Here is a 16,050-nt window from a genome sequence, read left to right as displayed (position 1 = left end):
CTTTTGCCTTCGAGGTTATCGTAGCTTCTTCCACCACACCCGTGATCCATGACAGCTTATCTCCGCCAGTTTTCTGCCACTCCATATGGTCCTGCTTAACTCAACAGGGGAATTCTTCAGGTCCAGCCTAGCCAAAAGCCCAGGGACATGGTGTCCAGCGGTAGAGGCAATGAGAGAAGTTCTTTCAGGGAAGGGCGGAGGTCCACTCCAATAGAAGGACATTCGGAGGCCAGTCCGTAAGGAGAGGGCACCTTAGCCCTCCCTCATGGAGGGCCACAGCCTAGACAGTCCACAGGACAACACAGGAACATCCTTAGAATAAAATGAAATCTGTTTGAAAGATTTAATTGTTGCAAAACCAAATTAATCGTTATTCATGTAAGCCATGGCAGGAGGAAGGACTTTTTGTTCATTAACTCAGCATGGCCACTGCGATTGGGACTGAGGACACTTGACGCCGGATGCCAGGCTGACTTGTTAGAGGACAACGTAAGTTGTCAAACTCAGTGGGTGGCAACTGGACCTTATGGACGGAGGCATCTCACTGGCTGTGTGCAGGGACTTTTATACAAGCGTTCAGCTTTCCAGTGGGGCATCTTTTCCGAGGTAACATGAAAGAACACTAGACTTCACTTCATCAGCAAAGAACCTTAACCCGGAGGTCCCCTAGTTGTGAGCAGGCGAGCTTCTTGGACGGAGGGCTCACTGTACTTTTATTGTGTTTGTCCCTCTACCCTTGTCAAGTGGGATCAGAGTGTCCTCTGCTGGGTATTAGAGATGAACAGGACCTGGGCTCATCTTCTCCACAGTGTAAGTGGCAGGCGCGACCAGCGGCGTGTGGCAAACACCTTGTTTATTCCCTGCTTCACAGGAGCACCAGGTCCAGGGATGCCTAGTACATGCCCTACTCAAGATTTCTCAGCAAGGGGATGTTCTATAGTTGCCTGGGCAACGGTGGAGTTCTGGCCTTCTCCAGAGCCCGGGCCATGCCCACCTGGGGCTCTAAACTGCCCGAACTCTTTTCCCAGGCAATAAATCCACTGGCTGTGGCACACATGGAAAAGGCTAAAAGAAATGTTCACTAGCTGGGCTACACTGCTGTTTCCAAATCTTTCCCTCCCCCATTCTTTTGGCCACCTCCAGTAGCTCCTGGGCATTTCCCTTTTGCAGGGGCCAAACCATCTGCTTTCTCTTACTACTCTGCCTGGGGCAGTGTGGATGGAGAACTGGTTCCTTGAGGTCTTGGCTCTGGGCAGCAGAACACCATGTTCCATCCTGAAGTTCAGGACTAGCCCCTGCTCCTCACCAGCCTCCTCTGAGCCTTACGCTTCTGTGGAAAACTGGCCTCAGGAGATGCTTCTGCAAAGGGAACAGAGTCCATGGGACAGGTGCCTCTGCCTTGAGTCAGGCCTGGAAAGATGGTTAAAACCTCTGCCGGAGCAGGAGTGGGTGCCACTGCTCTTACGGTAGTCCCCCTTGTCATATTCTTGGTTCCAAAGGCCAACATGTCAACCATGTGGATGGGTTTCATTCTGTACCCGAGAAACAAGAATTTTCATGGAACTGTTAGGGTAAAGGAACCAAACAACCCCATTTTGTTATTAAGGTAAGGGATTTAAAAAAAGCCAAGTGACATTTGGACAGTTTGGACAAGTTCATTAGGTGCTTAAGCAGAAACATTAATTGGATTTTAAATGTTTTGAGAAGACAAATACAGAAAGTTCACTTTAGTCACTACCTTGCAGTTGTCTCCAGGTGAGAACACTAGGGGGCGCTCACACACCGTATCTAAGTGTGGGCAGTGCGGCAGGTTGAGAAGTACCTTCAGAAGGAAGCTTTGTCCAGGCAGTTACAGCAGCCACCTGTCCCCATAAAGGGCAACACTGGACTTGTGTGTCATTGTGAGTGGCTTTCCGTGACTGGCTGTATGAGCTTTCCCATGCTGTATATTCAGCCCTCGTGTGAACATCCCAAGGGAGGCGGCACAGGCTGCCTGTTGTTTTCCGAGCAGGGAACCTGGCAGACTCCCTTTAAGACGCAGTGATTCCTAAACTCTTGAACTGAACGTCCAACACTGTTCAGCGGAAGGAGCGTCACTGCTGTGACAGAGGCAGTTAAGGGTTGAAGATGCAGGCTTCCACTCGTGTAGTGACATAAACCTTCAATTTCAGCTCTTGGCATGCACAGAAAGGTGGGTCTCTGTGTGTTTGAAGTCAGCCTGGTCTACACAGTGAGGCTTGGTCGTAGAACATAATCATACAAGCTTCCTTGGCTGATGCCTTGGTTGGAGTTAGTCTGTGGGAGGCCAGGAAAGTAGGTGCACGGTCCCAACTATGGAGAATGTTTTTATGGGTATTTTTAAATTTTCTTTATTTTGGGGGCTTGTTTTCAATACATTCCAACTACCACATTCTGACCATAGTTTCCCCTCCCTCCTCTCTCCCCCAGATCCACCCGTTTCCCTTTCAGGGCATCATTAACAGGAACACAGCATTACAGGATACAACTAAGACTAGGCACAAACCCTCATCATATCAAGGCTGGATGAGGCAACCTAGTAGGAGGAAAGGGGCCCTAAGGAGTTGGCAAAACAACCAGAGACACCACCATTCCGTTAGAGGTCCCACAAGAACACCATGCTTACAAGTGACAAGTATAACAGAGGGTCCATGCAGGCTCGGCAATCTGCCACTTCAGCCTGGGAGCCCCCATGAGCCTGCTTAGTTGATTTTGTGGGTTGAGTTCTGTTGTCTCTGACCTCTCTGGCTCCTACAATCCCCTTTTCCTCCTCCTTCTGCGGGGTTCCCTGAACTCCTAAGAACCTGAAGGGATTCCCCACTTTGGGCTCTCTCTCCACCTGTTGTTTGGCTGTGGGTCTCGGTGTCTGTTTCCCTAAGTATTCTTTTAAAAACATTTTGATTCAGTTGTGTGTGTGTGTGTGTGGTGGGGGGTTGGTATGTATGCTACAGCACACTGGTAGCCAGACAACTAGGAGGAGTCAGCTCTCTCCTTTCACACTATGGGTCCCAGGGATAGGATGCTGTCAGTCTTCGTGGGAAACACCTTTATGTGTTGAGCATTCAATGGGCCCTTCCTTTTCCTATGGCCCACCTGGAAGTGTTCCTCAGGTCAGGCCCACTTCGTTTTGCTACTAAACATATCTGGAAACCTTCGCTCCCTAAAGCATTTCTTCTCTAAGGATAAATGAATCCAATACATGGAGGCCTGCCTCTCTGCTCAGTTACTAGGGAAGCTGAAGATATGGCACACGTGCATGTAAGCCAAGCATCTCTTCACATCGTTTCTAGTGCTGGAGCCTTCAAAGAACATTCTAGAGCTGGGAGGAGTCTGAGTGTTTGAAGAGATCCTAACTGGTGTGTCCTCCTTGCTGAGGACGAGAAAGTATAACAAGGTCACAACATGGTCCCCTTACCCCTTTCAAAGACAGGGTCTGGTTATGTAGCCCAGACTGCTTTTGGAACTTCTGGGCCTAAGTGACTCTCCTGTTGCAGCCTCCATGTCACTGGGATTTGTGGCCTGTGCCATGTTGGTTGGCTTTTGGTTGACTGAAGTGATTGTGGCCCGAGTTCCAAAGCGTTTCATTCCCATCTCATTTAGTCAGCTCAAGACACTTAATTTCTTCCCAGGTCCCAGGCCTGTTTCCCCAAGCTCTGAACTCCAAAGTGACATGGGAAGTGAGGCGCAGAGGGAGCACGGTTCCCACGCGGGGTCATCGTCCTGAGCACAGCTCCCCGACACCCATCTCACCGAGCCAACTGCGTAGTAACCATTAAGGTACTCATTTGACAAGTGGCTGCTGCAGGGTGGACCAGATTCTAAAATCTCATATGACCTAAATACTTTTCATGGTAGTACAAATGTCTGTTTTACACACACAGGGTAAAATGCTCCAGTATGTTTAGCCAGCAGGGAAATACAAATCAAAAGTACAATGGGCTTCCACTGCACTCCAGTCATATGGTGACCAAAAAACCCAGTAAATTTTGGCAATGAAGTGGGAGAAAAGGCATCCTGGCACATGACCTGGCATGAAGTCAGTGTGTAAGTTTCCTAAACTCGAATGAACTACCCTATGGTTCAACTGTACCACTTCTGAGGGATCCATCGGCCCAACTACAGAGCCCTGCACTCCCACGTCCATGGCAGTACTGCCTGTCGCAGTTGAGAAAGAATCAGCTTCAATACCTATTAACAGGTGAGTGGATAATGAAAATGTAATACACACGCGTGCACATGCATACATACACAATTACAGTATTGTTCAGTCATAAAGAATGAGATTCTGTCATTTGCAAGAAAAGGGATGGGTATCATGTAAGTAAAATAACTTATGCACAGAAAGATAAACATTGCAGCCTGTGGTACCCAGCACCCCAGTGGCAGACTGTCTAGCATGCTGTAGGCTCTGGATTCTACCCTCAGCATGGCAACCAACCAATCATACCTGGAGCCAGGATATCTTTGCATGCAGAAACAAAAATAAGAGCCTGAAAAGAGACGATTAAGGAGCCCAGGGAGAGAGATGTACAAAGATGAAGAAAAAGAGGATGTGAAATTGTGACCATACATGAGGTATGTTATAAGCATGTATGAAATGCCATAGTTAAAATCATTATTCTGTGTAATGGCTCAGTAGGTAGTAGTAGAAGAGCAAGAGCTTCTCTTCAAGATGCAGGACCTATTCCTAGCACCCACATGGCAACTTAACCATCTGTAATTCCAGTTCCAGAAGATTCAATGCCCTCTTTTGGCCCCTGCAAGCACCAGACATGCATGTGGTGCACATACAACCATACAGGCAAGACTCGTGTGTGTGTGTGTGTGTGTGTGTGTGTGTGTGTGTGGTTTAAAAAAAGGATTCAGGAGCGCAAGTGTTTCACCACCACCACCCAGCTTCAGGGACACAGAATAAACACGTTAGGTGCCATATATCCTTGCCCAATAGATTCACATAACCTAGATAGTCTCTCTCTCCTTGGTAAATAACCACAGCAGGTGACTGCTGTAGCAAGAGGGCCAACCTCTCTTGCTATTGACACCTTCAGTACACTCAGAGGTGGCCTTTTAGAACATGGGGTGGAAGCCTATATCCCAGAACTCTGGTTCTCTCTGCTCATGGTGGGTATACCTGCTTTTTGGATAGTTCAATGCTTATGAATAGGAAGTGACTTGCAAGCCACTGAGAATATTCAGGATAAGCAATCCTATAAACCCAATTCAGTGGATGAATTCTGCTAGAAAGCAAGTACATTAATAAGTGAAATCCTGTACATCCATCTAAGGAGGGACACTCTCCTTATCCTAACATGAGCTCCTTCCTTTGACCTGCAGTGGAGGTGTTCTGGCACTCCCTGCAGCACACCCTGTTGCGGACTTCCAGTCAGAGTTCATTCTTTTAGTTTTCTTTCTTTTGTACAGTTTCTTTAAATGATGACAGCAAACCAGAGCGAGGTTACCTGAGCAGTGGGACAGGCTGTGGGTATAGAATGAACAAGGCAGATGTCCCCACTCACAATGAAGCCCAAGGCCCACTTTCCAGTGAACCCACTAACCGATGCTTCTCTGGCAGCCCTACTCTTACCTTTTCTTGGGCTCTAACTCTGATGGACTCAAGTCTGTTATGTGCTCCTTCAAATCTTGTTCTTAAATCTTTCTAGAGTCTGATCTTTTGTTCAATTAATGTGATTAGTTTTTCTACTTTTATTTTATTTTTTTTGGAGACAGTACCTCAAAAATCCCAGGCCTTGAACTCCTTAAACTCCTGCTCCAAGGTGCCAGGCCTTAAGCTCCTCCCAACCTCAGTCCTAGGCTGGGACTATGGGCAAGTGCTACAGCTTTGAACAACTCTGGCTTGGCCCTAGCTAACCTTTTAACACGATCCTCCATTCCTCTCGTTCAGAAATGCCACGAAGTCCAGCAAATTACCTTCCACTCTTTCAGCACTCTACCCATAGGCTCAGAATGGATCTCTGAAGTACCACCCTCCTTTGTCTGTACAACACTTTTTCTCAAGAGCCCACGAAAGTGCTGGCTCCCCACCATGCTTCCCTTGTCCCTTCAGCTACTCCATCCCTGTCTCCTTTGGCATTTTTCCAGTCTTGGTTCCTTTTTCTCCTTTTAAAAATCTTTACTTTAGCTGCCATCGCCTCCAAAAGACCAAAAGGGTTCATGCATTCTGTTCAGTTAGCCAAAGGCCTGCAAGCCATCTGTGAATAGGACAGTTGTCAATGTCAAGGAACATTAGGTTGACGTGAGGGGGAGTATTACTTGAGTGCAGGAGGCTCCCTTGACTAGAGAGGTGTGGACTGTGATGTTTGAGGAAGTGGTGGAAAAGTTTAAGATACCTCTGAGCTGGCCAGTTTGATACACAGCAAGATCAGAGCCAGCTGACACACACTCTCATTAAAAACAAACAAAAAAAACCAAGTTCTACTGGACAATCCCACTATGTGTATAGTATGTTTGGATCTTTGAAGAGTGCATTACTGCCCTTGCAGAAATTGTGTTCTATAGCAACTTTCCCAATGGACGATCTCCAGATGGTAAGAATCAAAGGTGATTCACTTGAAACTGGCCACATATTTATTAGCTGTGTATTGATCCTGCCCGAGTTCTCAAGTCCTCTGGTAAATGAGACTTATTCATTTAGTACACAACTTCCAGTCAGAAACAGCAAAAGGGCTTAGGATCAGGGACTAGGGAAGGGCCGAAGCCACCAATCAGGTCACGATACAAAGGTATCATGAAAAAGTCCCCTGAAATAACCCAAGAAACTGGAAAAGGAGGTAAGAGGGAGGGGCTGTCTGACCACAGGTGAAATTAAGAGATCTGGCAAAAATGTCAGCCATTCCTTCTGAGGGGATGGTGATCACTGTTCATTCCTAGTTAAACGTCCAGATTCTCGGCCACATTACTTTTTGCTTTCTGTTGCTAGAACAAAGTGTGGTCTTGGAGCCTGCTGCACAATGCTAATACATTTTTGTGGGCTAAAAAAAAAAGCAGCTAAAACTATAGTCGTGAGAAAAGCTAGGCAGGGACTGACAAATGAGGGTCCTGTGTGTAAGTACTGCCAGCTCTCCTCAGGGCCTTTGCAATGGCCTGGTCCTTACTTATGAAGTACAAACACTTGGTAAGAAACTCAAAAACACCAATGAGAAATGGAGGAAGCCACAGGTGTCGCAGCAACCGACAAATGACGACAAAGATTTATGCACACCTCCCTCCTTTAAGGTTTTGTATGTTTATGCAATTTGATAACTTTCTCTGTTCATTTCTTAAAACAAACTTTCTAGTTCTAAGAGAAGGCCCAAATCATTCATTTTAATCCCACCAATTTAGAAGACACATCTTTAGTTAACTACTTTTAGTATCAGCCTCAGCATCTTTCCATTTATAATTTTTATGCAAAAACTGCAAGTCAAAATTATTTTGAATTTTATCTTTGGCCTGTCATCCATAGTTCAGGTTCAAGAGAAACCAGATACCTCATGGAAAGAACATTATCAACCAACCAAACCCTTTACAACTCCCATGGACTAGAGCACCAACCTTTGAGCACACACTGAGAGACCTAGTGATCCAGTTGCATATGTAGCTGAGGAGAGCAGTGTGAGAAGAGGCCTGTGGTCCAGGGAGGTCATGTTTTCCCAACGTAGGGGAACGCCAAGGCAATGGGGTGGAGAGGGTGATTGGAAGGGAGTGCACCCTTGTAAAGGCAAATGGAGTGGGAGGGGGAGTGGGGATGAAAGCGGGGTGGGGTGGGGAAAGGGATAACATCTCAAATGTAAATACAGAGTGTCTAATTTAAAAAAAAAGAGAGGAACCAGATTGCTGACTTTAAGTGTCTGGTAAACTTGTTAAGAATGCCCACTACCAAAAAGCACTTAAAACCTCTGTCTTCATCTCTAAACCTAACTAACATGATCCTGCCATTTTCTTTGAGGCCCCTATGTACCATTTCTGCAGTGAGCTGCTCTCCTGTTTCCCATTTGTCAGTCACCACTGATATAGCAGCAACTGTCTCTACCCAATCAATATTAAATGCGAAACAACTTCAGAAAAAAAAATATTAGCGCAACCAGGAACCTGGCTTCGTAGCTCTCAGATTGATGGCTACCCCTTCCCGGCCTGGGCATGGTGAGGTGGATGTGCACTGAGGGATGCTGTCCACTGTAACAGTCTCTAGTCTGCACACACTCAGGAACCAGTCCCTCCTGCTCGCCACCAGTCAATGACAACAGCAGGAGACTTATTTCATGAAACATCAGTAAGGTATTTTAATGAGAAAAACAAAAACAAAACCAAAACAAATCTTAGTCTCATGTTTCTATCCAAAGACACTCAAGACTAAATTTTCCCTGTCCATCCCTTCTAACTGCAACTTTGTGACCATTAATAAAGGCCAGTTTAAAGATTTAAAAAAAAAAAAAAAAAACTTAAACCTTAAAAAAAAAAGATTAAGCAATCAGGCTAGCAAAAAGGTACTCAATACATACGTTTTCTCATATCAAACAAGCTAGTATTTCAGTACAGTATAACTATACAGAATATATACAATACACATATTCACAAAGCAAACACTAGGCTCAGAACAGATTTGAAAAAACATGATATTCACATTGATTACAATAACTCTAAAAATGATTGTAACGTTGAAACGGCACTTAGTTTACAAAAAAGTCACAAAAATATATATATATATATATGTAGTCACCAAGAATCATGGTTTCTGTAAAATACTAATAGCCAGATACTAGTTTATAAAACGTGAAGTTATGACACTGTGTACATTTTTTTTATTTTAGGAAACAAAGACAAAAATTTAAGACCATTTTTGTTATTGTAGAAAGTCAAACATGCCAAGTAATTTAGCTATGGCCACTGTCACCAAGTAAAGCTATGCTTGAATGAGATGACAACTGGAGCAGAGCTGGTGACGTGGGGGCTGGCACAGTGGGAGAGCAGCACTGTTGTAGGAGAGTGATGGAGAACATGGGGACACCCTCCATGGAACTGACTCACATCTCTCCTCAGCGATTCCATCTTTGGTCTGTCTCCCAGATGCCAGTCCCAAGAGTCACAATGCTCTACCTGGCAGGGTGGGCAGCGTCCCTGACCCCAGTGCTGCCAGCTACAGGAAATATTGAAGCAAGCGTCAGCTACACGGAGCACCTGGCAGACCGTGGTACAGTCTCTTTCTAGGCTGCTTGTATTAGGAAGGACCTCAGTTTAAATGGGGCCAGATTTATATATTAGCCCTATAAAATAGTGACCTACTATAGCAGCAAATACAAAATCACAGGAGCAAAACCACAAAACTTTATTTAAAAAGTTCATTTGTTACATCAAAGTAATAGTTTTCACTTTTAAATCTATCTTCCCCCACCAGACATCTTTTTCCTCTATCACCAAACTCTCTGGCTTATTACCTCAATCTGACTTTCTTATCACGGTTCTGAAAAAAAGATACTCCTAAGCCTGGAAAATCTTTAGTTTAACTCTTAAAAATGGGAATACAGGAATTTTAAATTTAAAAAAAATTATTCTAAAAGTATCTTCCACAAATATATATATATATATTTAAATATTAAAATACCTAAGATTTTTATAAAATGGCTTTTGAAAAGACAGTAGAGGCACAAAGAGGCCACATACCATCCTTCAAGTTGAACGTAAGGTGCCACAAGGGTGCCTTAACAAAGAGGCAGGCAATATCTATCTGATGCAACAGGAGACACCAGTATCAATAAACTAAATGCATCATTGGAACTTGGGTCAAAACCAGATTTTACCTTATCAGAGACTGTTGTTTCTTTAAGCAATACTTTCATACATAAGCATCAGAAGCCATCATTTTGCATAAACAAAATAACAAGTTTATGACTTCACTTCTAAATATCCAATGCCACTCACTCTAGGGGGCAGAAAAGCAGTGCAGCTTTCAAAACTGCAATGCATGCTCAGCAACAGGACCTTCCACATCAGCTGTCAGCCGGAGAACTGCCACCTAATGTGACAAATCCATGGAAAGAACACTCACACACTAATTGCAGAAAACGCTCCCCCACCTTGAAGCTGACACTACCACCTCTCCTGCTGCAGACAGCAGCTGACTTTTTAGCAGAGGCTGCGCTTTGGTAATGAACACTCATTCACAGGATGACTTTTCAAGCTCTACTTATAGTCAGATTCACATCTGAGAAAATGAGGAATTCAGTAAAAGTCATGACACTCTAGCTCCTCAAATGACTATTGGTAATTTTACTAGTAAATTATTACAACTGAGCCCAGGGTTTTTAGGCTTAGCAAAGCTTGATGAATTAGAAATAAAGAATTTAATTTTATAAATTAGGCACTTAAAAAACTTAATTTTTCTCATTTTTAATTAATAAAAACATTAATTTTAATGTTTTTTTTTTCTCTGAACTTCCAAGTTTGTTGTAAACCGTTACACAGGAAGCCTGGTGTTTGCTGGAAGGGCCTGGGTCTCACTCAGAGGGAGCACTAGTGAAGTTGAAGCAACACGTTTAGACACTGCCAAAGCCACGGTTCCAACAGCACTGCCTGGAATCTCTATAGTGACTACTTCAAAAATCTCAATTTATGTATAATACAGAGTGAAAATCTAGAGCCCACTTCTTAACCAGCTTGAAGACTGGCTCAATTCCACTCCATTGATCATGTGAACCATTGCTATTTTGTTTTGCTAAATATTTTTCACATAAAAATTATCCCATGTCACCACATTCTATCAAAAACAAAAGGGTGGATAAATACCAGTCAGTATAAGCAAAATAAGAAATCCTAGTTTTGATGACCTTATCTAAAACATGTATTTAATTATAAATGTTCCGCACTGCTGTGTTTACGACAGTAACATCTCTCTACTCCCTCACCTTTGTTGCACTGCCTTCTGGTTTCTACATGTTCTCTCAGCAACTATCAAAATGTATCTTACAGTGAAAACCTATTGTCTTCTCCTGCCTTTGGGCTGTTTGCTCCATGTGTGTTTTCCTAGTTTCTTCCCTAACCCCCAGTTAAGAACTCCCAAACCATTCTTTCACGTAGATGTGCACTTCAGTTTGAAGACCCTTTGGGCAGATGAGTGATGCAGCTCAATGGGAGTTTCCAATTCGCTTGTTCATTAGTTCTACAAACCAAAATCTCTTCACTTAAAATTGAGGACTGTTCATTTGCCATCTAAGAAATCATTCTTTGTGATCTCGGTAGAGAGTTGCCAAATTGCCACCTGCATTTTACACTGTATGGTCACGCACCTCAGGAACTTCAAAGCTAATGGTTGACTAAAGCATCATCTGAAACCCGACACTCATATATAAGTGAGTATAAGTGACTTCTATTAATTAGACTACAAGAATAAAATAAGAGTCTTTTTTTTTTTTTGAAAGAATGAAAGACTTAATATAGCTTCCAAAGAAACAGGGACAAGTTTTACATTAGGAGAGCCTGGCTCAGCAGTTAGAAGGTAACTGGATTACTAGTAATCAGTGAATCAGAACCCAACTACTTCACTCTATTTAGTAAAACATTTTAACAAAACACAAGTATTTTTTGTTTGTTTTTAATAACAAAGGGAATGTATCATAACACGGATCCTATTATTGGGACTTAAAATGTTTAAACATAAGACTGAAATGAAGCCACTTAAACATTTTAGTACATTTTATCTTAACAGAATTGTGAACTTAAAAAAACACAACACCATCCCCCAAAAACCCCAAAAATATAATGAACTGTGGTTAGACTTGAAATTAAACTCAAAATAAAAATTAAGATTGTTTAAAATGGCCACTTAAGAGAAGCTCACATATTTGTAGATAATAGCATTTATCCACATCAATTTCTTGGGAAATTTAAATAAACAAAGTAAAAGTCACTGTCAAATTTCTATCTTTGTGTCTGTGATTTACTGACATGATATCTGAGGGCTAGAGTTTGAAATGAAAAGACTGACAAGAGGAGCTACAACTTCTGACACCAGTAAGAACTTTACTTCTAAAGCACATCCTATGTATTTGGTAGGGAAAAAAAATTGAAAACAAAGCTTTTCTTATATAAAATGCTTAGTTTTTTTTTTAAAAGTAATTTATCTAATATTAATATCTAATAAAATTTAAGCCCTTTAAATATCACAAAGTTACCCTTGTTGGCCTTGCGAAAGATAGCTACCTTTAAATATCCTAAACAAGACTGCTTCTCGGTTTAGTTACCCTGGTGATTTCTATGACGGGATCATATTAACTGGCTTTCATCTCTTCACAATGTTTTCCATATGTTCTGGTGAAAAGTATACATCTAGGCATTCCTCTTGTAAATCAACTTTAAATAAACTTTAAATACTGCTACTATATATATAATTATCTCTTGCAGTTGTATTTCCTTTAACAGACCCATAAACAAAATGTCCTTAAAAAAAAAAGTAGAGTCTCACTGGAACAGAAAAAGGCCTTTGTATCATTTTATATTAAACACTGGTTAGGTAACTTTATCAAAAAGATTTGTGCAGTAGGCAACTAGCCATTTATGTATTCATAGTATATTCAAATCTCTCATGAAGGTTGGCTACAATATTTGTCACCAGTAATGAAAATTCAGTGAGGCATGTCCTTTACAGGGAGGCTACCAGAGCGTCCTAACTCAGAACTTAGGATAGGATATACTGAAATACTTTCAATCAAAACAATCTCAAAAGAATTCTTCAAATCAATTCATCTCTGATATACTTCTTTCTTCCTTTTCTTTTTTTTTAGCTCTTAAAAACAAAGCAACCCAATTTAGAACCAAGAACATTTACCATACCAAGATAAGATTCTAATGAGTTTCAGGATTTATTTATTAGCAGGCACAGTTTTCAAAGATCATATATGATAATAAAATAAAAATGACTGAATTTTCTAGTTAATTTTTCTGAAAGCCACACATTTATGCTTGGGAGCAAATAAGCTCATGAGTCAGGTACAAACCCGGAAATAAGGGGTGGGGCTGTGTATAGTTATAGAGCACGTGCTCATAATAAGTCCTGGGTTTAATTCTCAGTATTAAAAAGAAAAAAGGACAGAGGTAAAAATTAAATCACAAAATTAATAAATTTTAAAGAAACAAATTACTATAATATATAAAAAAGTCAAGTCTGTTGTTGGGGTAAAAGTCAGATCACGTGTTTGACTAAGACTATAGATTGATCCGGGTGTGGTGATGTCTCTAATGTATGTTAGCAAGAGTTGTGGGGGAACTGAGGCAAGAGGATCATGAGTTCTGGACTAACCTGGGCTACCCATGATCCTGTCACAAATATCCAAAGTCAAACAAAAAAACATATATTGTTTTTACCTTCTAACCCCATCAGGGGCTACCATAATGATAAATGCTGGGGGCTATTTTCTATATAAAAAAATTACACAAAAGTTCATTATTCATGAATATTTCTGATCAAAGAGGCTTTACTGGCAGCCCATAAAAAAGTATATCCCAATCTAGAGTATCATATAAATGTTATCATCTGAGTAGCAAAGCTTTTAGATTCTAGTCTTAACAACCTTCCTCCAGTTTCTGAGTCACAGATGATCACTGACAGCCTTTTCTCAGCGTTCACATTATTGCTTACATCCCGTGAAAACTATGACAGCCGTTTTTAACAAACTTGGCAATACCTCAAAATATTTTGGAATTAAGGACATTATATTATCATATGTGATTTTGTAAACAATCTTAATTGGGTTAAGAATGTAGCCTCAAAACAGAATTTTTATTGTGTCCAAAACAGCACAGCATCAACATCCCCAACAATACATAAACCTATATATAAAATATAGAATATCTTCACTATTTTTCTTTTATATGGCAGCACAAGAGTATATGCAAGTGAAAGTGCTGTTGATGGGACACGAAGACACTTATCTGAGGAATGTCCTAGTTAGCCAGCTAGCATTCAATGGCCAGAGAAACGGTCTGAAGAGAGTTCCTGCCCAGCTGGGTATACGTACCTTGTTCTGCACCCTGCCTTTTCGTACACAGCCTGACTCTTCCCGATCACACCTCTTAGCCTTTGGAGTGGTACTATAAAGGTACAGAAGATGCCTGCCTGATACTCATTTTCACCATGAAAATTCAAAATGGCTTAAATAAGAATATACTGGATTTCAGAAGTTATTTACCTTCATTTGAAAAAAAAATATTACCATAAATTCTTCCAAAACTACAGGGCTTATAACACCCTGCATCTAGGAGTACACATTTACTTAGGCATTGTCAAATTGTTTAGTAACTTCTCATTAGCCCTCTTATCTGTCAACAACAACCTGATTTCTTTTGTATCTGCTGCTGCCCCACTTTTAGCAACGGGAGGAAGAACTGCCATGCTCTAAGTCAGCTGTTTTTCCTTAAGTCTCAAAGTTTATGTTTTGTTTCAGTGTTACCTTACTGTGTACATACAGAAGCAATCTCTCAGCTATGAAAAAACAAAGAACCCTCCAGTTTCAGGTTTTACAAAGGGAACCCTTCTTTAAAAAATTAAATTAAATTTAAACATATGAGACCAAGCACAGGCACTTTCCAAAAAACCAAAACCCAGGCTGATCACAGAATCACTCAATAGTTATAGAAGACAGCTCTGCCTTGGGGGGGTCACCTCTGGGAGCCTCATCATGAGTACTGGTCTTTGGCTGCTCTTGCAGTTCCTCCTCCTTTTCTGCAAGCCCACCAAGAGACCCCAGGGGGAAAGTGCTTTCACAATTCTGGGTTGAAGAGACCTGTGAAATCACAGGCATTTGAACAGAAGAGTTGCTTTCAAAAGTATGTTCTCCAAGATCATACTGAACAAGGGTCTCTTCTTGCTCCTGGTTTAAGTAGTCCGGTACTAAGAAATCACTAAATGAGAAGCAAAGGATAAAATACAAAATTAAATTTCAAACTATAATAAAGAGATAGCATCTATAAAACAAGACTGGGACTTTTCATTTCACTAATTATTCAATGAGGTTAATAAATTAGCTTTCCCAAATATCAACTGAAGCCATTCAGTAGAACCAAAGTGGATTCCATCTCCCTATGGGCAATAGAAAAGATTAATGATCACTTCCAGTGATTCTCTGGGCACTTCAAAGGCCTTTCTGGATCTACATATAGGAGTCTGTACATAGTGTAAGTGGCATTTCAAGAGGTTTTTATAAACCTATGTCTGTATTTCTACCTCCACAGAGGTTAGCTAAGACGCTGAGTCTTTATGCATACTTGACTTTACACACGTTCTACTATGTGAAGTTGAAAGATGTAGAAATTAAGTATTCACCTTACTAAGTATGGAAACAGTAATACATTTTAGTAAGAATTTAGAAAAAGTCTCTTATTACATTTGGAGTGACCACTTAATATTTGGAATATTCAGTATTAATAGACAAAGACTGCAAAGTAATTTAATGTCTTGTGCTGTATTCCCTAAAAAGTCTTCAGGGTTTAGAAGAGTACTATAAGATACAGGGCCCTATATGGGAAAGACACACAGGTGGTGAAACAGGACTATTTAATTCCTCAACAACTATATTTAGCTTTTGTGACATAACCATATATTCAGAATCAGAACTGATTAAATAAAATGAATACCTAGTCTGGAGGGAAAAATAAAGTCTATATATGAATAGTTTAGAATTGAAAAGATGCTAAAAAATTAGTTTAAACTGTAAGGGCTTAGAAGGATTTTAGTTTTTGAGAAACTAAGGATTCCTACAGAGGGGGAATTCTAATGAAGTATTAACAACCAAACATAATAGAGTTTTATTTACAGGAGGACTGAGATACTATCCTGTTAAACTTGTGTTTTATCTTCAGCCAAATTTCAAATGATACTTGACATGCTCAATCAGCAGCAGAGCTAGAAATAGAATTGTATTTACTTGGATAACCTATGAATCACAAATATATTATTATAATGAATCATTAATGCTAAAAAGCCAGGGCGCTAAATTAAGAAAACAGAAGACTTACTGTATCTAATCACATCCATGGTAACAGGTA

General features: G+C 41.1%; 1 protein-coding gene across 2 annotated transcripts in view; it reads right to left on the bottom strand.

Moving 5' to 3' along the window:
- Nucleotides 1-8,351: 8,351 nt before the first annotated feature.
- The window catches only part of ZBTB44 (zinc finger and BTB domain containing 44), a 46,583-nt gene continuing 38,884 nt past the window's right edge, over nucleotides 8,352-16,050 (bottom strand). The window contains exon 6 of one of the 2 annotated variants that reach the window (XM_080930233.1): nucleotides 8,352-14,907. In XM_080930233.1, the coding sequence (XP_080786359.1) occupies nucleotides 14,625-14,907 (283 nt within the window). In that variant the 3' untranslated portion in view covers nucleotides 8,352-14,624. The remainder of the gene's footprint in view (nucleotides 14,908-16,050) is intronic. The other variant, XM_080930234.1, reaches the window with a different exon arrangement.

Source organism: Micromys minutus (assembly GCF_963924665.1).
Source record: "Micromys minutus genome assembly, chromosome: 16".
NCBI lineage: Eukaryota > Metazoa > Chordata > Mammalia > Rodentia > Muridae > Micromys > Micromys minutus.
The sequence above is the reverse complement of the archived record's forward strand: the minus strand, read 5'-3'. Positions and strand labels throughout refer to the sequence as shown.